The 23,392-nt window shown below is 49.6% G+C and overlaps 1 protein-coding gene across 2 annotated transcripts in view; it reads left to right on the forward strand.

Moving 5' to 3' along the window:
* The first annotated feature begins 11,272 nt into the window (after positions 1-11,272).
* The window catches only part of EPHB1 (EPH receptor B1), a 426,979-nt gene continuing 414,859 nt past the window's right edge, over positions 11,273-23,392 (forward strand). For both annotated transcript variants that reach the window (XR_003518576.2, XM_027586952.2), the window contains exon 1: positions 11,273-11,723. Coding sequence is in view for 1 of the 2 variants with exons in the window: in XM_027586952.2 (XP_027442753.1) it covers positions 11,666-11,723 (58 nt within the window). In the remaining variant the exon portion in view is untranslated. The remainder of the gene's footprint in view (positions 11,724-23,392) is intronic.

The following is a 23,392-nucleotide window of genomic DNA, read 5'->3' on the forward strand; positions in this document are numbered from 1 at the left end:
ATAGCTTTTGTCCTTTAATCAGTTAATGAGTAAATAGATTCTCTAAAATTAGACTGTTCTTTTATTTAGTTATATTTACTGTGTTGATGATACATTTATTGGGAGTGCTGATATATTTTGAATTTATTTCCATTATCTTATTTTTTGCTTTATTTATGCTATGCTTTTCTTTACTTATTTTTTTCCTCTCCTACTTTCCATTATATTGATTAATCCCTCCCACCCCAGTGCTTATCTGGAAGTGGTTACCCTTAACAATTTTTTTTCTCTTTTCTTTCTTTCTTTTTTCCTTTTCTGAGAGAGAGCGAGTGGGGAAAGGGCAGAGGGAGAGAGAGAATCTCACGACCTGAGATCATGTCTTGAGCCAAAATCATGAGTTGGATGCTTATCCGACTGAGCCACCCAGGCACCCCTACCTTTAACAATTTTAAAGCATGGTTGACTTGACAACATCTAAAACTATCCAGTATTTCTGCCTGCTTCCAGAATGGTATCTGGGTTTTAGAACACTTTTAGTTCTTAAACTCCTAACTTAGATGCTGCTCTTATTCAGTATTTCAGCATTATCTTGCTTTTATAAACCCCAAGGATTGACCTACATTGACCTGTTCCTTTACTCATTATTGCTTCATTCATCTTACTTTGCTCTTCTGAGTTCATTTACCTTATTCCTGAACGATTTTCTTAAGTAGGTCTCAAAGATAGCACCTGGCTGGTAAACTCCCTTAGTCTTGCTTTCAGTCTTGAAAAAAATTTAGCTGGATACGGTATTTTAGGTTACATAACATTTTAAGTTGATAGTTCTTTTCTTTTTTGTACCAAACATTTTGCTACTTGGAAGACAAGTAACTTGTCACTTCGCTCTGATGGCTTTTAAGATTTTTTTTGTCTTTGGTGTCCCGCAGTGCATTACGCTTTGCCTTGTCATGGATATGTTTTTGTTGTTGTTGTTGTTTGTTTGTTTTTGTTTTGTTTTAAAGATTTTATTTATTTATTTGACAGAGATAGACGGAACACAAGCAGAGGGAGTGGAGAGGGAGAAGCAGGCTTCCTGTTGAGCAGGGAGCCAGATACGGGGCTCGATCCCAGGACCCTGGGATCATGACCTGAGCCAAAGGCAGAAGCTTAACGACTGAGCCACCCAGGCGCCCTTAGTCATGGATATGTTTTGTTTATTCTGCTCAGCACTTCCAAAATCTGTGTTTCCTCAATCTGAATAATTCATTTCTTTCATCGGTTCTGGAAATTTATCTGCTTTCTCTTAATATTGCTTATCTACCCCCCCAACCATTCCTTCTATTATTCCCTCCTAAGTATTTGAAAAATGATAGCCTTCCTTATGCTTCACTCATATTTTCAACCTCTTTTTAATTTAATTACATCTCTTTACTTTTCTCCCATGCATTATAGTTAATTTTCTCAGATTTAACTTGAAGTTCAGTGAACCCATTGCGTATACAGAACCTCTTAAACCTATCCAGTTAGTTTTTAGTTTCCTTTTCTATGTGGTTCTCTCTCAGATGTATAGGCTTTTTTTTTATAGTGTCTTATTCTTTTAAATATTGATATTTAAAAGACTTTCTCTGAGAGTTCTATACTCACAAGGGTCTAATCCTGTTTGTTTTGCCTGCTGAGTTTTGCTCATGGTAGATTTATTCTTGTGTTCTGTGATTTTGGATTGTGAGTTCATGTCTGGCAGGGCTTTATCTGTGGAAATCTTGTGGAAAGTGTGCCCTTTTTGCATTTCCTCCTGCCAATCCATTTACAACTAATTTTTTTCAATTGAGTTCTTGCCTGGGGAGATCTGAGATCAAGTAGTATAAACTCAAGTAGTATGAACTGAAACCGAGGTAAGTGAAGGCCTATGATAGGAATTCTGAGGGGAACTGCCCTGGCTGAGGGGCAAGCTTCCCTCCTCTCTTCTGTGAGTAAACGTGGGGAAAAGTTTCTCTCAGTCCATTCTTTCAGTGGAGGTGTTACAACTTGAGGCCTCAGCTTTCTGCCTTGCATTCATTCAAAGCCTAGTTTCCAACTGATGTACATTAAAATTCAAGCTATTAGATTTCCCAGAACAGAAACTAATCCCCACCTACACTGCAGGGTGAGCTCCTACATTTACCATTCAGCTCCTACATTTACCATTCAGGATTTTAGTGCTTCTTTGTTTCTAGGCCCTTGGGAATACTTCTGAGCTTGGCAATGTATTGAGAAGAAGCTATTTTACATATTATTGAGTTCTTCTAGCTGTGTTTAGCAAAATGTTTTGCGGGTTAACTTATAATATTACCATAAATGAAAATTATTCTTTTACTATTTATTTTTCCCTTTGTTTTAGGTATTATTATTATTTTTTTGCCAACCTGAGTCTTTTATTTTATTTTATTTTTTAATTTTTTATTGGCATGTTAATCACCATACATTACATCATTAGTTCTTGATGTAGTGTTCCATGATTCATTGTTTGTGCATAACACCCAGTGCTCCATGCAGAATGTGCCCTCTTTAATACCCATCACCAGGCTAACCCATCCCCCCACCCTCCTCCCCTCTAGAACCCTCAGTTTGTTTTTCAGAGTCCATAGTCTCTCATGGTTCGTCTCCCCCTCTGACTTACTCCCCTTCAATCTTCCCCTCCTGCTATCTTCTTTTTCTTTTTTCTTAACATATATTGCATTATTTGTTTCAGAAGGACAGATCTGTGATTCAACAGTCTTGCACAAATCACAGCGCTCACCATAGCACATACCCTCCCCAATGTCTATCACCCAGTCACCCCATCCCTCCCACCCCCCACCACTCCAACAACCCTCAGTTTGTTTCCTGAGATTAAGAATTCCTCATATCAGTGAGGTCATATGATACATGTCTTTCTCTGATTGACTTATTTCACTCAGCATAACACCCTCCAGTTCCATCCACGTCATTGCAAGTGGCAAGATCTCATTCCTTTTGATGGCTGCATAATATTCCATTGTGTATATATACCACCTCTTCTTTATCCATTCATCTGTTGATGGACATCTTGGCTCTTTCCACAGTTTGGCTATTGTGGACATTGCTGCTATAAACATTGGGGTGCATGTACCCCTTCGGATCCCTACATTTGTATCTTTGGGGTAAATACCTAGTAGTGCAATTGCTGGGTCGTAGGGTAGCTCTATTTTCAACTGTTTGAGGAACCTCCATACTGTTTTCCAGAGGGGTTGCACCAGCTTGCATTCCCACCAACAGTGTAGGAGGGTTCCCCTTTCTCCGCATCCCCGCCAACATCTGTCGTTTCCTGACTGATTAATTTTAGCCATTCTGACTGGTGTGAGGTGGTATCTCATTGAGGTTTTGATTTGGATTTCCCTGATGCCGAGTGATGTTGAGCACTTTTTCATGTGTCTGTTGGCCATTTGGATGTCTTCTTTGGAAAAATGTCTGTTCATGTCTTCTGCCCATTTCTTGATTGGATTATTTGTTCTTTGGGTGTTGAGTTTGATGAGTTCTTTATAGATTTTGGATACTAGCCCTTTATCTGATATGTCATTTGCAAATATTTTCTCCCATTCTGTCGGTTGTCTTTTGGTTTTGTGGACTGTTTCTTTTGCTGTGCAAAAGCTTTTTATCTTGATGAAGTCCCAATAGTTCATTTTTGCCCTGGCTTCCCTTGCCTTTGGCGATGTTTCTAGGAAGAAGTTGCTGCGGCTGAGGTCGAAGAGGTTGCTGCCTGTGTTCTCCTTTAGGATGTTGATGGACTCCTGTCTCACATTTAGGTCTTTCAACCATTTGGAGTCTATTTTTGTGTGTGGTGTAAGGAAATGGTCCAGTTTCCTTCTTCTGCATGTGGCTGTCCAATTTTCCCAAGACCATTTGTTGAAGAGACTGTCTTTTTTCCATTGGACATTCTTTCCTGCTTTGTCAAAGATGAGCTGACCATAGAGTTGAGGGTCCATTTCTGGGCTCTCGATTCTGTTCCATTGATCTATGTTTCTATTTTTGTGCCAGTACCATACTGTCTTGTGATGACAGCTTTGTAATAGAGCTGGAAGTCCGGAATTGTGATGCTGCCAGCTTTGCTTTTCTTTTTCAATATTCCTCTGGCTATTCGGGGTCTCTTCTGGTTCCATACAAATTTTAGGATTATTTGTTCCATTTCTTTGAAAAAAGTGGATGGTATTTTGATGGGGATTGCATTGAATGTGTAGATTGCTCTAGGTAGCATTGACATCTTCACAATGTTTGTTCTTCCAATTCATGAGCATGGAACGTTTTTCCATTTCTTTGTGTCTTCTTCAATTTCTTTCATGAGTATCTTATAGTTTTCTGAGTACAGATCCTTTACCTCTTTGGTTAAATTTATTCCTAGGTATCTTATGGTTTTGGGTGCAATTGTAAATGGGATCGACTCCTTGATTTGTCTCTCTTCTGTCTTGTTGTTGGTGTATAAGAATGCCACTGATTTCTGTGCATTGATTTTATATCCTGCTCCTTTACTGAATTCCTGTATGAGTTCTAGCAGTTTTGGGGTGGAGTCTTTTGGGTTTTCCACCCAACCTGAGTCTTTTAAATCAAGAGTCAGTTCATTCATATATGTTATTGGAAGTGATTATGTACTTTCTTCTAAATTCTTATTGTTTAAACAATAACTTCCCTTGTATTTATTTAATATTTTCCAATTCGTTTTTTAAAAAACATAGGGGTGTATTTTGCTTTTATCCTTTCAGTATTTTCAAAAGCATATATATTTCTTTAAAGTGCATTTGTGAAAACTTTTAACTATTTAAATTGATTTTAAAACAACTTTATTTTTAAAAGGATTTTATTCAATTATTGGAGAGAGAGAACAAGCAGGGGGAACGGCAAGGCAGAGGGAGAGGGAGAAGCAGACTCCCCACCAAGCAGGGAGCCTGACGTGGGGCTCGATCCCAGGACCTTGGGATCATGACCTGAGCCAAAGGCAGACGCTTAACTGACTGAGCCACACAGGCGCCCCCAACTTTAATTATTTTAAAACAATTTCAGTATTTGTAAGATTTGAGCATTTAAAAAAAAAAAAACACCTCTTCTGAATCCCACCCATGTGAACAAGGAATTTCACATAGCTGTGCTACCCCTCCTTAAATGGCTCTTCTCATTGTTCTTAATTAATATAGTTTGAGTTATTACATTTAGGTTTTTGTAATTAGAATTTTAACAACATGTATATTCTTTATTGAGACTATTTTTGACATTTCAATTCAATTTATAAGCGGTTTGCAAACATTTAGACTTCGATTTTAATTGATTTTATTGCTTGTCACCAAACCTCATCTGTTATTTGAATATATTTTCAAGTAAATTTTTTCTGAATGGTTGCAAGTTTTCTGGGACCTGAAAATGTAACCAAAAACATCTATTGCTTTCAGTCTGCTGGAAATATATTTTTTGTGTGTCACAAATTTTCCCTCATAAAGCTCTATGGCTCTGGTTCCATTTTCTTTTAGAACTTAGTATCATGAAGTTAACTATCTTTATTCTACTGTAGGTAATCTATTTGTCCATGTGTGTCCATACATAGATGTAAGATTTCTTTAAAACATCCATATGGTATCTGGTTTTTATTGAGCTGAGATGAGTTTTATTTCTCCATAGCCTGCCAAGACTTTCATGGCATTTGTACCGGTATCTCTTTTAGGAATGCTCCCAGGGACTCTTTCAAGTCCTCAGCCTTTTGCAAGTATGGACACAATTTTATATGTGTTGGTTCTCTATTTTCTGTCTTCCATGTGCTCTCTGTATTCTCTCTCGATGTTTTTCTTTTTTCTGTCCATTTTGTATTCATTCTTGGAAAAATTCTCCAGTCTGTTTTCTACATCATTCATTCATTGCCCAACAGCAACACATCTGCTCTTTACTGCTACACCAATGTGAAGGTAGATCCTGACACTGCGTGATTTTGTTTCCTGAAAATGCTTCTCTCTTTCCCTTCCCTTCTCTCATTCCGTTGTCTTTTCTGCTTAACCTGTTTTCTTGTAAGCTTGTTCCTTTTACATGGAGTTGTCTTCAAGCATGCCAAGAAGCTTCCTGAAAATGTCTCTTGACTGTACAGAGTATCATTTTCAAAGGGATGCTCCTCTCTGGGTCTTGGAGGTGCTGTTCCTGCTCTTTATTCTGAAGTATTCTAACAGACCACGGATGTCTTGACTCTTCTTTACTCTTCCTTTAGACTCATTAGGTCTTGCTCTTTTTTGCTAGGCAGGATGAGTAGACTGGCCTTGGGCCCTCCATCTCTCTCTTGCTTGATGGTTGAATCATCTGTTTAGACCTACACTGGTCTACAACCAACCAATGTTCAATTGCCAGTTGCCAACAGGCTTCATCGAATGTATGTCTGCTCTACTAGGTGGCATCTTTCCTTAACCACCCTCCTGATTCTCCAGTGCTCTGATGTGTCATAGGAAAAACAACGCTCAGAAGGCCGCACAGCTTCCATAGTTATTACTATGCCTGTTCCAGTCTTTTGACCGTTCTTCATATCCTGAATACATTGTGTTTTCACCAGCCCATCTGTCTGCCCAGTTGCCATGCTCATTTTTGGGTATAAGAAGACCTTGGGGAAGGGAGGAAGTTGGCTAGGGAAAACTGTTCTTCGTTTGGTGTGAAGCTGAAACAACAAAATTAAGAATATTTACTCCATTCCCTGGTTAGTAGAGACCTTGGGTGTCTGAGTCAGGTATTGAGAGAGAGGGAATTATGACATATCTTTCTATCTATTTCTTTAAAGCAGGTTCTCTTTATAGAGGAGAACTTGGCGTATGTTATACATGTGCTTGATAGGTTGTTCTCCATCCGGCTTCATGTGCCTTATAAGTATTGTCAGTTCCTTCCACATCCTGGCAATTAGGTTGTCTTTCAGTGTTCATTCACTTCGTTAGTGTGAGTCTTCATATTTGTCTGTGTTTGCTAGGATATGTTCCTAAGAAGCAAGGAAAGGCTTGTTGGAAGTCTCTAGCCAGAGGCCATTTTGTACAGAAAGTCTCACAATGCATTTCAATGTCTGTCTCCCCAGGGAGACCGTGAGATCCTTAAAGGGAGAGGCTGGGTCACATACATCTCCAGGTCCCCAGCACCTTGCAGGCTACCATCACAGAACTGCTGCACAACACATGTTGAAAGAACAACAGAGAGAGGGAGCTTTTTATTATTTGTCTATTACCCATTGTTAAAATGTTTTAAATGACTCGTAAGTGGTTCACCTGCTTCTCCAAAAAGAATTGAGGACAATGTATCTTGCAGCTTAAAAATCAAATTAAAGGTAGCTTGGGTCATGGAGTGTATAACTAAACCTTTCATTTATGCAGTTAAGTAATATTTAAAAAGAAAAAGATGGGATAAGGGAGCAACTTAATGTCTTCTCATGTACAAGATAGCTGTATCATCATCCTCAGGATGGCTACTATTTTTATGCGCTCTCCACAACTAGGTAGAAGGAGGAAAACAGGCTCAAACTACAACAAAGGGGATGTAAGTTAATGGTTAGCAGGTCCTTTCTATAGGATAGCTTTATAACATATAGGATTATCAGGGGAAGTTGTACAATTGCATTCACTAGAAATGTTTTTCAACCTTTTAGACAGACTCTTTAGAGGTGGGGGTGAATTGGGTGGCTGCCCCAAACCTTCTAAGCAGAAGAGTTTCTGAGCCCTAGAAGAAGGGTCAAATCACCCTTGGGTTCCTGGGACCCCTTAGTTGCTGGCTCAGAGGTGAGTATCTGTAGCTTTGAAGGAGTGATTTAGTGATATCAAAGAGCTGGGTGATTAATCAAGAAAACAAGTGAGCATTTGACATCACAGAGAAAAACACAGTAGCCAAGGAGATGCTTTGGGGAAAAAAGGCAGCCAGTCTTGGATTGCCCAACCAATGGTGCTTTCAGGGATATTTGCAAATCACAACCCATTTCAAGAGAAAGATCAATTTGCTGCACAGCTAAATTAATATTTAACTTGCTCAAGAAAAGTCAATCCCCTGGGTTATTAGAGAAATTAACAAAAGCCCTAAACTGATGCTATTCTTATCTGAGCCATCAGCATGCTCTCAAAGTCATCATTGCTGTTTTCCTCGTCCCTTATGATCTGATGTGCCCCAACTCCACCCCAATCCCACCCTCTCCTTTAACCCCTCTTCCTTCCCCCCTACCTCCTCCTCTTCTTGCCACAGAACCCTTTCTTCCAACAAAACCTGGTTTTGATGCCCCTAAAACAAAAAGCTGCCACAACAGAGGTGAGGTCTGGGGCCCCATCCCCTGATCACCGGGTACTTCCCCACCTGGCTGTCCCCTGAGACGACCGAGAACACAGTTTTAAACACCTGGACAAGAACAGGGACTCTCAAGCCTCATTGTGCAGCAGAATCAATTGGGGTGGGGGCCATAAAATCATATTTGTGGGCATCCCTACTGACTTAAAATCCTCAGGGGTGAAGCTTGGGGGATTAGAAGACATTAAGTCAGAAATTCTTGTGTAATTTGCCTGGTACAGGTGAAAGACCCTGGCAAAGTTCTTTTTGGGATTCCCGTACTCACGGGCTGCCGGGGTCCTCTGAGGAGTGACGTTTTACATTTGGACAGTGGTCAGTTCTGTCTTCAGCCAGGTCAGGAAGAGCCACTCAGTACCGTCGAAAGAGATGTAGCATGAGACCGTGGGTGTGACCTGCTGAGGGACGTCAAGACTTCCAGGCAGAGGTGGGGTTTAGAAAGAAGCGGAGGGCAGGAAGCTCACCTCACTTCATTTCACGGTTGCACATAAATGTCCAGCGCAGTGCGTGTACGCAGAAGGCGCATAAACAGAAGCCATTCCCCTCGTGTTTAACTGCACCATCACCCTTTAACTGTTGCCTTGCTTTAGTCTCCCTCTGACAAGCTACGGCGTCTTTGTCACTCTCTCCCGCTGCACTGTAAGCTCCCTCAGAGCAGGGCCCGCCTGTGGCTGCTGTGGCCCCACAGTGTGGTGAGGGCCTGCCTGGCTCATCGCCGGCACTCAATAAATATTTGTTGAGTAAGTAGGTGAGTGTGTGACTAGCCAGGTGCAGGGAAAGGGGAGGCCGGGGGTGGGGATGGCGGTAGTGAGGGGATCCGGCTGGCTGAGCAGCCCAGGCCCAGAAGGCAGGTTTCAGGGAGCCCATAGAAAAGTCTGGATGCCCTGCCAGAGGGGTTGGTCTTTCTTTAGCAGACAGTGAGGAGCCACTAGTTTTCTGTGCTGGAAAGAGATAAGATCAAGTTTGGCTTGAGAAAGATTAGTACGGCAGCAGAGTGCAGAAAGATTAGAGGGGGAGGGATAGAAGCCAGGCCACTGTTCAGACTCTCCAGTTGTCCAGGGGAAGGAGCATGGCAGGAACTGGGACAAGTTCACGGGTTTGGGACAAGGGCACTGGAAGGAAGATGGGGCAGAGGTGGACTCTGCCGGACGCGCTTCTCAGAAGTCTGTTACAGAGTGAAGGAGAGAAGAGTCAGACTCATCCATCTGTCTGTGAGCGAGGGGAGGGCTGGTAATAGAGCAGGTGAGGCTGCCAAGGAGTTGTCCATGGACCTAGAGAGCAGAGGTTGCAGGGACAGAGCTGGTGAGGGGGCTTCTTCTGAGGGTTGAAGAGGGAACAATAAGAAGTGGTAAGACAGGAAGAACAAGGGGACCACGGAAAGGGAGGCTGGTCACTGATGCGGGAGGGTGCTGGGGATCCAGGGGGTGATGGGTAACTGGGGCCGGGTCATTCCCACGGTGACTACTCCAGCGATGTTGGTGGTGCGTGGCAGGGCAGAGGGCAGCTTGCATGGCGTTGGGGTGGATGATGAGGGAATAGAGATGGATGGGGGTCCCACCTTTCAGGGGCAGAGGCAGGGTGGAATGGAGGGTGGGGGGAGAGGGAAGCAGTGTGAGTGAGAGCATGAGGGCGGGAAAAGCAAAGCAGTGTCCCAACAGGGAGAGGAGTCTGGCTGTGACTGAGGGGGTAACAGCCCAAGCAAAGGAGAGGCCACACACACAGGTGGGAAAAGGATTTAGCAGAGCTTGAGGAGGAGGACAGAGAGTGCGCAAGAGGTCACCACATCGACAACTCTGGGGAGGGCTTGGTGGGGCAGAGAGAGCCGCCTTTGTGGCTGTTAGAAGGGGTATCTAACAGGTCCTCCCTGACCCTGTAGGATCAGGCCATCATCAGGTCTGGGGTGGGAGTGATGCGGTGAAGACACCTCTCCAGCACAACATTACAGCCTCAAGGCAGGTCCTTGATCTAGAACACTGGCTATGTCCAGAGACAGGAAGAGAAAGCAGAGCTGTGGGAGCTGGGACCTGGGAGAATCACTCCTACCTCCAAGGCCCTGTCCCCTCATTGCTGCCTATTCAAGTCCTTCCAATCCATGCTCAAGGTCTCACCCACAATTAGGGGGCCTTTCTGTGTGCCTCACCTTGCAAAATCCTATGCTGTCCCTCCTTCCAGTCCCGTGGGGCCACCGGTGTCTCTCACTGGAACTGACTTCTGGGGTCAAGCTGTCTGTGGATGCTCACGGAATGCATTCAGAAGTGAAAACTAAAGACAGCCAGAGACTTGTAAAGGATTAGAGCAGCAGGGAGTTGGACATGAAGCATATCCAGTGCCCTGCACACACTGGAGCAGCCGTCCACACATTCTCTGAACCTCATTCATTCATTCATTCATTCATTCATTCAACAGGTATATGCCATCCCCTTCTATGGGCCTGGCATTGTTCTAGGCACTGGGCTTTCTGTAGTGAACAAAACACCCACGAATCCCAAGAATGGAGACCCTCTTTGTTCTAATAAGGAGAGACCCACCAATAAACATAAATGATTTGTAAAAGCCATACCGTATGAGAAGGGGAAGCGCTATGTATAAGAGGGATAGGGTGTGCCTTCGCGTTGCACTATAATGGGTTGTCAGGGTGCATGTCGCTAAGATGAAATAAGAAAAAAAAAATGATTATTTAAAGCTCACCCAGTCCTGGTGGGCTATAAGGAAGGGTATGGGCCTGAACTGGCTCCGTCTCTAGGCCCCCTAGGTCCGGGCCCGGGGAGCTGGGCGGGCCGGTGCGCTTCTCCGAGAGCACCACGAGGGGGAGCCCGGACCCCTCCTAGCGCCTTCCAAGCCCTCCCGCACAGCCTTGCAAGCAAAAGTTTTTCTTAAACTAACAAAGCCAGTGTAAGGAGGTGCTCGCGCCTGATTGGACGGGGGAATTTTGCAGGTTTGATTCCTTGATTGGACAGGAGGTGTTAGGGGTGGAGAGAGCGCTGATGGTGGGGGATCCCGCTCCCTCCCCCGTCAGTCTGGCCGGCTCCGTCCTCTCGTAGGCTCCGCTGTAGCTCGCAATGTGACACCAGGACGCACACGCGCTCGCGCGCTCTCCCCAGCTCACACTCCCTCGCCCGCTCTCTCACATACACGCGCACGCACACACCCACCTCTCCCATAAACACACACACACACATGCACACCCACACCCACGCGCGCCCGCACCGCCCCACGCGCGCACACTCCCGCCCACGCCCACGCCGCGCTCCGGGGAGTCCGGTCCCAGCGAGAGCGCGAAAGGATACGGAGAAGCCACCGGCGGGGAGTGCAGCGGCGCCCCGGGACGCGGCGCCCTCCCCGCGCGGCCGCCTCGGCTTGGGCTCGGCCTGGGGGCCGCCGGCCGGCGATGGCCCCGGATTGCCTGCTGCTGCTCCTCCTGGCATCCGCAGTGGCCGCTATGGAAGGTAACGTAGCCTACGCCGAGCAAGTTGGTGGCTGGCGGCTGTATCCCCGGGGGCTGCTCGGGCTGCTTCGCGCCGCCCGTCTCCCGCGACCAGAGGGCACGGCTGTGGGGGAGCCCCGGCCGCGGCCGAGCGCGAGGCTGGGGCGGCACCCCTGGCGCGCCCCCGGCTGGCTCTCAGCGCCCGCAGGCGGTTCGCGGAGCCCCTGGCCCCCGCGCCCCGGCGCTCCCGGGCAGCCCGGGTCTCCCGCAGCCTCGGCTTGGCGCCGGGAGCGCCGAGCCCGCTGCATTGCGGTGCAGGCTACTTAGCTCCGGGGGCGCCGGGCGTTGGGGACGAAGGGACGGCTCGGGCTCTCCGGCCCCTGGAGTGCGGGCGCCTATCGGCTCCCCTCCTGTCCTGGCCACGGATGCGCTTAGGTGGCCGTGCGCCACCTCTCCTTTTCCTCAGCTCGGGCTCGGCGGGCTCCGGGACTCTGGGCTCGGCGGGCTAGCGCTGAGCGCGGGGGCCAGAGGAGCTCTGCCCCGGTGCCCCGAAAGTGGCCGCCGGAGAGGGGCTGAGTTCATTGCCGTACCTCGGTGGTCCCGGAGCCTGTGGAGCTGCATCTTTCCTGGGTCAAGTCGGGGCGAGGCAGACACCTTTATCGCCTCTTGAGCCTGGGAACGGAGATGCGGTGGGTGGGTGGTCGGTCCGGCCGAAATTCGCCCAGCATCGCCTTCGCCTGGGAAGGGAGACTCGCCGGGTGGGAGGCGATGGGCAGCGACACTCCCCCTGCTACTTAGCCTTGGCTGAGCCTCGGGCCGTGGCCGGGCAAGCGCGCCCCGCGGGCACCAAGCCTGGCGCAACGAGGTCACCCGCGCTCGGCGGCGCCCGCGAATTCCTGTGGGAAATCCCTGCCCCGCTCCCCTCCCCCGCTCCCGCTCCCTGCCGCCGAGCGCGGGCTGCCACCCCTCCTGGGAACGCGGCTGAGCCCGGGAACCGAGCGGAGTTGCCGGGGTGGCAGCAACTGTCGGGGGCTGCTGCGCCGCCGCGGCCGGGCTCGCAGCCGCGCTTCCCGGTGGCCGGAGCGCTGAAACTCCGAGGAGGGACTCCGCGCGGGAGGGACGCGGCCCCTGGCGCCCGCGCCGCGTTCCGAACTGGAGGCTCTTTCGGCCGGGCTGCCCCGTCCCTCGCCAAGCTGTTACCGGTTGCCCGGTGGGAAACGCCCCCACCCCGGACGCCGTGGTCCAGCGCCCCTGACCCCTCCGGAAAGCGCTGCCTTTCTCCAGCGGCGCTGGGGCAGTCGGGGTCCCCGGGGCGGGGCTGATTCCTTCCCGGGGTAGGGAAGACCGCTCTGTCCCGCGTTCGTTCTGGTGGCGGCGCGGGGGTGGGACGATTAATGCCTAGAAAGCCCTCACTTGCTTTTCTGAAGATGGGTTTTTTGTCTGCCTCCCGCTGCCCTTCCTGGCTGCTGGTCTTTGTGCGGAGGGGTTGCATTTTGGGACGTGCGAGGACGAGAGCTGTGGGGAGCGCGGGCGACGGACACCCGGGAGCAGAGCTGGTCGGCCGGGTTTGACTTACAGAGGGGCGAGGGCGGGAGCAGTTGAGCTCGGACGAGCACGGCGCTGTACACTTCCAAACCAGGCAGGACAACCTGGGTGAGCGAGCAAGAGCAACGGGCCAGGCGAGGCTGGACTTGGCAGCGCTGGGCGGCGCGTCCTACTCGCCGCTCTTCTCTCGCGCGCCAGAGGGCCAGGGGCTGGGCCCCGGAGAGCAGATGGGTGCCCACTTTGGGAGCCTGGTCTTGGCACTGGGTCTCCATCGATGAAGGAGGGCACGTGCATGCGAGCAAAATTGTTTGGAGAGCAAGCGCGTGGGAACACACCAGGCGTCTGGATGCCGGCAGTTTCCTTCCTGACCTCTTCTTGGTGAGCTCTCCCCGTCTGCTGGGCTGGAGCTGCCCGAGGGAGGGTGCCCTTGTGCCGGCACCCAGCCCTGTATACCGGCCCTGTCACTAGGTCGCCTGGAGTGGCTTACGTTGTGGGACTTGTGTCCCTTCTCTCGGCACAGCCCCAGAAACTTTGCCAGTAGCTTGGCAAGAGGAGCCTGAGTCTCGGCTGGAAATCTCTCCAGCAAGGGTTAAAAGAAACGCCACATTCAGCAGAATATTAAAGCAGCCCCATCGTCCCTGCTCAGTGCGCAGGGATAGTACACACCATTCACTCCCATCTCTCCTCCAACGAGCGCAGGCAGGTTCATTTTCTCCTCTTCACACACGGAGCTGCCTTCCCGCCTGCCTGGCTGGGCTGGGGCCAGCGTCATTGGGTTTGTGATGAGTGAGGAATAATTATCAGAAAAGTGGATCAATGAGCTGCTTACACAGACAGCAGGTCCCTCCCAAACTCTGCTCTGGCTAGGGGCGCCCCTCTTTGCTCCTTGGCCACTTACCGTGTCTGTCTTCTTTCCCTTAGCGAGGAGGTGGGGGGAGCTCTGGTGGAATTGCGCGGGGGGCCTTGTGGCCCAGGGCCGGCAGCTGCAAGATCAGGTAGTTCTCAGCCCCGGCCAGGGCAGGAACAAAGGCACAGTGGAAGCCATGGGCCAGTTGGGGACCCTTGGCCAGACAGGCAGACCCCTGTGAGACCCTCTGCCGAGGCGGGAGAAAGGAAGGGGCTGGTTGGCATGGGGTGTGGGAAACCCACACTGAAAGAGAGCCCCCCTTCCCTCCTCTTCCCTCCCCTTCCCGGTTTCCAGCCAGTGGTTTGGCTTTGTGGGGAGAGAGATGCGATTGCAGGGAAAAGGCTCTCTGGGGCTTTTAAAGTCTATTTTCAGAGGAGAACAGGGCAGGCTGGCGGGGGGAAGGATGCTTATATCCTCCGGCCTTCTGGACACACAACCAGGCCTCTTAGTCTCCAAACACCTGCCTCTTCAAGCCCATGTTTTTTCACACTGGGTCTGGGAGCTTGTTGAGAACAGGCTGCTGGGGTCTACGAGGGAAGGCCACCATCTGCATTGTCTGAGCTGCCCTTTGGCCTGTGCTCTTCAAAACAGGGTCTGGAGGCCTGGGCGTCTTTCGAGGTGTTTCCGTAACAGTGGGACATGTTGGGCTGGCAGCAGACACCCTGCCCTCAGAGTGGACTAAGTGTATTGGCCTTTCTGGGCGGCAGCCATCTGGCATCACTGAAAGCTCCTGGCATCCTCCCATCCCCACCCCTGGCATCCACGAATGACCATATACCTGCAGATGGCCTCAGTGTCTGGACGCTGGCTGACCAGAGCACGCCCAGGAGACCTGCTCTTAGGTGTGGCCTAGAGTGAAGTCCTGGGCTTGCTGTCCTCGAACACGCTCTTGTATTTGATTCGGTGGTAGATTTCTTGGGGCTTGACAAAGAGTGGGTTCTCAGGAGGGGTTGCTGATGCATGGATCCACACCTGAGTTACTGTGCCCCTTCGTGGCATACCCCACCTTAAAATGCAAGGGCACTGAGCTACACGGTACACACTTAAATCTCCATTAGAAGTTCACGGTGAAAAACCCCCAACCTCAGGCCCTGTGTCTACCACAGGCCGCCAGGCTAGGCACTGATTGGCTGTTTCTGCATTTTATGTTAATATTTCTTTGCTGTGTGTGCATCTGTTTTGGGCATCCGTGAGTGTGCATGAGCCTACCAGCAGTAGCAGGCGCCAAAGATTTAAAAAAAAATGTCTGGGAGAGAAAAGTAAATTTGAGGAAATTCTGTTAGGTGATTTTATTTTCTGTGCATTGCGGAAAGGTGGCTATTACTCAGTCTTTGTGGAGGGACCCCCCTTTAAGCCAGCGAAGGGAAATGCTGGTGGGGTAGGGCAACGCAGCTCTGGGTAATCACTTGAGAAAATTCTTGGCAGGGTAAATAGCTGTGGAGGTTGGACCCAGCCCCAGCTTGAACCTTCTGGGTTGGCAGAGCAGAGTCGCCACCAACGGTGCCCAGGAGCATGAGGAAGCCCTGCTGGGCCACAGAGTATCTTGCCCCAGTCCCTCCCACCTTTTGTTGACCTCTGCAGACCCAGACCTAGATCTCAGAGCCCCTGCCCTGGCCCCTCACCAGTATGGATCCTAATTACCAAGACGTGCTTTGGGAAAAGCCCATGAGGCAGAGACATGATATGGCATCCTTTGCAATTTTACCCATCTACAAGTAATCTTTGATAAAACAGATTGGACCGGAGAGGAAGCATGGTGCCAGGGAGTGCGCGACAGCACCATGACCCCTTCCTCTGGATCTAGTGTGTGCACCCACCCTCACCCCATTTATCAGAAACTACCTATTTTCTAGTTGGTTGACTGAATTTAGTGAACTTGGGGTAGTGGAAGGAGGTGCAGGGTCGGGAATGGGGTCTGACCATGAGGATGGGGCTGAGGTCCACATGAGGTGGAGACAGATGGCTGGATTGTGAAGCCAGAGTCCTCCATCTGGATTTTTCATCTCCCAATTCTGTGGTTTGGGGAAATCACCAGTCCCCCTGGCTGAGTGTCTTTCTCTGGGTTGTGATGCTCACCTGTTCCAACCTTAGAAGCTGGACAAGTTATATATGTTATGAGGATATACCTCTACTAGTTTAAAAATTAAGGTGCTGTTAAAGTCAAAGATATTTTTTTATTATTGAATCAAAACAATCCACTGTCTCATGTGTAGCTAGTCTCTAAGAGTTCCTAATAACATTCAGGTTCAGGAGCATAGCAGGTGCCAATGTGAGCAAAGGGTGGAAACAATTTAAAAAGCCAGAAGAGGGGAGTATCAATTGGGGCAGTGGTTCTCAGGTTTCAGGAAGCCTCGTGGCACCTAGGCAATTTGTTCTAGACTCCTGGGTGCTCACCCCAAAGGTTCAGCGGGTCTGGATGGACCCTGAGAATTTGCTTCTGGTCTCCCTAAAGATCCTGATATAGGTGCTTCTTGGAAACACTGCTCAGGGGGAGGTTCTCAGCTAAGCTGTGGTTAGAAATCCTGGGTAGTCTTGCTCCCTTTTGCACTTGCTGAGTCAGAATGGCCTGGACATCTGCATTTTTAACAAAGGGCTCCAGTGATTCAGATGCAGGCAGCCTGACACCAGTATATTTGGGAACAGCCGATAATAGCCAACTTTACACGAGGTGTTGTTCTAGGTGCTTTACATAAGTTAATTCACTTAAATTAGTACAACAACTGTATCTGTCAGGTGTTGTTATCAACCCTACTCCCATTTTTTCAAGGTGAGAAGACTGAGGTACAGAGTGGATAAGTTATTGGCTAAGGTCATGTAGATAGTTAAGTGGCAGTGCATTTGAACCTAGGTGGTCAGGTTCTGGAGTCTGTGTTCATAACCATCCACCTTCCTACACCACTTCTGAGTGTTTTGCATGAAGAAAGGTTCGGATCAGCCTGAATCCATGGGCAGGAAGAATTCCAGTTGCTCATCAGCCACTGGCCGTTGGGTACCTCATTGATTACTGAGCACTCCGTGTTTGCATGGTCATGGGAGAAGAGATGAGTGAAGTGTTCAGATCATCTCAATGCTTCAGCTCAAACACCAGTCTCTACGTAGCTCCCTTCCTGCCCTTTTTCCCACCTCCTACCCTTACTCCCACCCTACACACACACACACACACACACACACACACACTGTTGGAGACCTGCACCACAGCATACCTTGTGATCAAGAATCTAGTAGAAGGACTGGAGTATCTTTCCTCCTCTCCCTGCCCTGGCCAGCTCTCCCAAGTAAGAGATGATTACAGGCAAGTGTCCCCAAAGGAGATGGGCCTGGGCACCCCATGCATCCTGGGGGTGGTGGAGAGGGCACATGGGACCCTTACCTGCCTCCACCTGACAGTCTAGAGCACATCCCTCCACCTGGATTGCAGGAGTCTGCATTCCTTGGAAGAGCTCCCTTTATGTCTCCCTCTTCTGCGCTAGCCACTTAAGCAACCTGAATATTTCTATCAGATTTCCGTGTCTCCAAAGGTGGTGGGGAAACAGAGCCTGCCCTTCTGAGGAAATTACTAGAGTAATAAAGTTACACCGTGGGAGAGATTTCATATTTAAAAGCAAAATAGTACATGAGAAATTCCTCAGCTCCTTCTGTGGCTTCCACTTCAATTTCAGCAACAGTTGGGGCTCTCAGTCAGAGTGTGTTTGACTGTGCTGGGAGAGGGGGCATTGCCTGGCCCCGCCAGGGCCACCTGCTCCGTCAAAGACCCCTGACACCTGATGTTTGAGCTACTTCGCTGGCTTTTGTTGATCACTCCTCTGGGGATTAGAGAAATGGGAACACACTTGCCAGGGAGGTCTGGAGGATAGGGCAAGGGTTGGTTCTTTGCTAATGGAAAACTGCTTTCCACCTGACCTAAGCCACAGCCAGCAGCCAGACGCACCGGTGTTAGCTCCCTCTCTCTCTTTGTGCCTCAGTCTTCTGGTTATTGACTCAGACTAGAGGAGGGGTCATTATGGGGGAGAGGGTAGCGGGGGCTTGGGGTGGGGGCAAACCCCGGGGTAGAAGCAGTGTGAGAAGTAGGGGTGTAAACCATTATAGAACTGTCTGGGGCATGGTGGGGCATGGTGACCCCCTGGCTAATTGTGGGTGGGTGTGACTCCTCATAGGCTGGTGGGGTTTCTGCAGGGGCAGCTCAAGACCCTGTTTTTGGGCATCAGAGATGAGCGAGGGCAAGCTTGGCTAGCATCAAGAAGGGCCTCAGCCTCATGCCCTCCAGGAGGCAGGCCCTGTTCTAGGGACCTCCCAGTGGCCAGCAGCAGGCCCAGGCCCATGTGGGTGGCGCAGGCAGCGCTGGAGCCCCAGTCCGCGCTCATCCCACGTAGTATCATCTGCCAGGTGTCTCTCAGTGCACCTGGCTTGTCAGTTTGCCTCTAACTTAGTGAACGAGAAGGCTTCATTTCCACAGCCGAGAAAAGGCATCTCGCTCGCTCTCACTGCCCAGCCAGCATGGAATGTTGCTCAGCTCTGTGAGAGAGTGCCCAGAACTGAAGAACTGGGAGCCCTTCACCATACTTTAAGACTCTGCTGATGATGAGGGCTTCCGGACAAGCCATTTGCTAAACGGGAAAAAGAGTGAGAGTAAGAATGACCTGTTTCCCCTTGCATCACCTAGAGAAATATTCCTCCAGATCAGGTGAAATCCCAGCAGCTCAGATACACCATTAGCAGCTGCTTCAGGAGGCTGCACTGTCCCCTCCTGGAAGGTTCCCCTGGAGTTCTCTGTAGCAGAACTGGGCCAATGTGGACACGTACAGGAAATTTCTCGAGAATTACCAGGACTCATTTCTGCCTGCAGATTGCACCTGAGGCCCTGAGTCTCTCCTCTCTCTCCTCCCGCTTCCTGACAGCAAGTGACAAAGTGACTGATTTGAATTTAACCTCCTTGCTCTGCTTCTCCATCCCCCAGTGGAGGTGATAATGAGCAGAGAAATGGGCAAAGGCAGGTGGCCAGGAGGGGAGGGGGCAAGTGAGGGGAGCAGGAACCCCAGGCTGTAGCCTAGCACTGGCCTTTGGGGGCTCTCGGGAGCTCTCGGGAGCTGAGACAAGGGGTCGGACTTGAAGGGAAGACACTTTCCAGAACTCCTATAGCCTGGTGGCTCTAGAACCAGGACTGAACTAAGCTCATTCTGCCCATTGAGCCTTTGCCACATGCTGGTCCCTGTGTATACCTTTAATATCCAAGCACTCACTGTTCCATTTTACAGGTAACGAAGCCGAGGCTCTGAGAGGTTGGTTAAGAGCTAAGATTCAGGGGCACCTGGGTGGCTTAGTCGTTAAGCGTCTGCCTTTGGCTCAGGTCATGATCCCAGGGTCCTGGGATCGAGCCCCGCATCCGGCTCCCTGCTCAATGGGAAGCCTGCTTCTCCCTCTCCCACTCCCCCTGCTTGTGTTTCCTCTCTCGCTGTGTCTCTGTCAAATAAATAAATAAAATCTTAAAAAAAAAAAAAGAGCTAAGATGCAAACTGATGTTTTGACAAGTGGGACAATTCCCCAGGCCTCTGCCTCCCAGTTCAGCACCTTTCCCATTAATGTCGCTTATTCAGGAATTAATTCAGGGAGCATCTCTTATGCAGCAGTTGTTTACTGTCCTGCCAAGTGCTGTCAAGGGTCCCAGACAGTGCAATGGTCTCCACATTCAGGTTCCTGTGGCCAGGCTCTCCTTATCTCTCTGGAACTGCCCCACCTGTGCCCCCAGCTGGAAGAAAACCTTTTCCCTTCCAGTTTGCCTTTTCTTGCATGCTCTTTGCCTTTCCCATGTGCTCCCCCGCAATCAGACCCCCCCACTGTGGTCATTATTGGTTTTCTTTCTGCTGTATGTCCATCTGGCTCTTGTCTCTGATGAACTGTTTTGCTTAGGTGGTTGCAGTTTGGCATCTGTGCCTGGCTTTTAGTGGTGGGAGTTGGAGGGGTGTGGGGAGCAAGGTCACTGTGGGTCACTGTGGGTCTCCTGGAGCTCCAGGGGAAGGGAGAGCTGCAGGTGCTCACCTTTGGGGACCTCCCCAGCTTCTGTCCTCTGGGTCCTGTCCTGCCTGGGGCTGTGTTGCTTCTCGAGTCCTGGCTGCTCCCACCCACCTGGCCAGGTGCAGACACCATGACATCAGAGAAGGACACTGGGATTTAGCAGCAGCTTTGAGCATGGAAGGATGTGTGGGAGGATGGGGAGGAGAGCAACCCCTCAGTGTCCTAGTCTCATTGGACAGTGGCTGGTCCCCCTTGGGGCCGTGACTGTGGAAAGGGCTGAGCAGGAGGACTGGGAAAATTGCAGGCAGCCCCGTCTACAGTGGCAGTGGCAGCAGAGAAAATGCCTTATCTGTGAGAGGCAGCCGGGCCCTGCAGTTAATTATTCTCTTGTTTTCCTCTTGCTGTTTTTCTAACATATCAAGGTAGAACCTTTGCCCTTGGCTTTCTCATTGATGCTGAGCCTGGAACTGGGTGGTGAGCTTGGAGGAGGGGAGAAGGAGAGGAGGAGCCTCATTGGGGAAGGTTGGAAGGGGAGCCATCCAGGGATGCTTTCAGCCCCTTTGGCAATGCATCCTAAGGGGCTGGGTGGAGGAGCACAGACTCTTTCAGGGCAAGGAAGAGGGCCTCAGTCTCATCGGAAAATCCATCGAGTTTTGGCAGATGCCCAGGGTCCCGTGTTGGGCAGAGGTCAGACCAAACTTTGGGTGTCAGACCACACATTGGTATTTTGGTTCATCCTGGCTACTACGTGTGTGAATCTCTTCCAGCATCGTCCCGACCAATGCAAGACCCTTCACAGTCCAGGTCCTTCTTTCCTCCTGTCCCTCTGGCCAGCAGCATCGCCTGCTGCTTCATTTTCCCCTGCTCCGCATGGGAACACATGCACACACACTACACAGGTATGCACACCTGGGCACCGTCTCTTCTTCTTTTTGTCCCCATCTGTGCAGAGGCCAACTGAGCTTCTGCCACTGTGTGCCTCTGCGTCTGCACCTGCCTGTTCCGCTTTTGATGCATTTCTCACTGATCTTTTCTTGGCGAACCCTAACTCGTTTTTAGAATTCACCAGAGTGGTCACCTTCCCCTGGAAGCCTTCCTTCCAGCCCCAGGCTGGATTAGGTGGCCTCCTGGTCCCTACCACAGCTGCCTCTGCCTCCCTCTGTGGGAGCTCATTCCCCACTAGTCTGTAATTGCCTGTTGCTTTTGCTGGACACCCCACAGCGCTGTGAGCCTTTGGAGGCTGGGGCTCTATCTTAATGGTCATGATATTCCTAGCATGTGACACATAGGTAGTATCAGTAAGTGTGTGTTGTGTGAAAACCTGAGGTCATGTATTGTGTAGTAGTTTAAAATATCTCTGCAAAATTTTTGATGCCCTCCTTGTCAAATATGAAGTCCAGCTCCTCTCCCCTTAAATATGGGTGGGCCTTCTTACTTACTCTAATGAAAAGAATATGGCAGAAGAGATCCTGCATAACATGACGTTGGACGTGAGATCATAGAGGATCCCAGCTTCTGCCTGGCTCTCTCTTTCCTGGCGTGCTTGCCTTTGTGACCCAGCCACCATATTGTGAGGAAACCCAAGTGGCCTGGAGAGGTCATTGTGTAGATGTTCTGGTGCCACAGCCCCAGCTCTGATCCCAGCCCACTGCCAGCATCAAATGCCAGGCATCGGAGTGAGGGGGTTTCAGACAGTTATAGCCCCCATCCTTTGAGCCATCCCTGCTGACTCCCAGTGGGAAGAGACAGGCTTTCTTCCCTGAGCCCTGTCCAAATCACGGATTTGTTAACAAAATAGATGTTGTCACTGTTTAAAACCATCAAGTTTGGGGTTTGTCTGTTATGCAACAATTGAAAGCCAAAATATCCTGGCAGAAGTAGTAGAAAGGGTGGTTTAGAGAAGACTGGAGAGGACTTAGGGAGAAGCTGGGGAGGGGGAGGAGCTATGGTATGTCATTCATTCAACATCTAACACATATTTCTTAGCCTCCTACTATGTGCTAGGCTCTATGCCCAGAACAGAAAGTGTCCCAGCTCTTGGGGGGAGAGTCATGAAGACGACAAATGACGTAGAATATAATTTTAGGAAAGTGTTATGAAGGGATAAACAAGGTGATGCATGCAGGCTTGGACAACTTGAAATGAGGGAGAGGTTGGGGAAGGGAAGGCCTGTCTCTGTGAGCATGTGAAGGCTGGTCTTGCCAAACAGGCTTAGCTTTACTCTGCATGCGAGACAGATTTTGGCTTGATTATGAAGTTCTTTCAGCCAAGCTGAACCAAGATGGAAGAGGCTGCCTTGAGGGATGATCAGCCCCATCCCAGGTCTCCCAAGTGAAGGCTGAGCCACTCCCAGACCTGAGAGGCCAGATTCTACAAGAGGGAAATGAGGAGTGGGAGCAAAGAGACAGAACTGACAGCTTTGCTTAGGAGCCATCAGTTTCATGAATACTCAAGCAGAACACATTTATTGAACATCTACACGGGAAGCATTGTCCTTGAAGCTGAAAACATGAAGGAAAAGAAGACATAGTCATTCCTTCAAGGAGCCACTTATTAACAGACTGGTGGGGGAGAGAGAGCCATGCAGCCTACAGGCTGTAACAGGACATGTGATGGAGTCTGATTGATGCGGTATAACGGTTACATGTCAGCTCCTAGGAGAGACCAGGTGAGGTCATACTTCCAGTGGGGAGGAGTGTGTGTATGTGCATGTGTGTGCATGTGTGTATGGGAGAAAGAGAGAGACAATAGAGAGATCCAGGGTGAAACTCTTTGGAGGATGGATAGAAATGTGTCAGATAGAGATGGGAGTGGGTAGGAATGAGAAAGCAAGACTGAATTTTTCTTCCTCTCTGTCTCATGAAGGTGGACATCTGGAGCTCTCCATCAAGGGCTTGGTCTATTTTATTAGCCATATCTTTGGTTGCAGAGGCAGATGTTCAGCTCAAGCTGCAGGAAAGCAAAGGGTAGGGGGTGATGACTGGCACTTGTTATTACTGGACAGTGGACTTTGGCTATGAGGACATCTAGGGCCACCAGTGCTGTCTAAGGACTCAGTCTCCCTTTTCTTGTTCCTTAACTCTGTGTCTGTGTCAGCCAGGGTCTTGACAGAAAACAGACTGCACTCTCCAAGGGTTGATTGAGGAGAGTTTAGTGAAGAGACTCTGCAGTTATGAATAGGGTTAAGGGACTCACTGAGGATGGGGAGGCAGCCAGGAGCTGGCAACGGT

The sequence above is a fragment of the Zalophus californianus genome, chromosome 1 (genome assembly GCF_009762305.2).
Source record: "Zalophus californianus isolate mZalCal1 chromosome 1, mZalCal1.pri.v2, whole genome shotgun sequence".
NCBI classification, from domain to species: Eukaryota; Metazoa; Chordata; class Mammalia; order Carnivora; family Otariidae; genus Zalophus; species Zalophus californianus.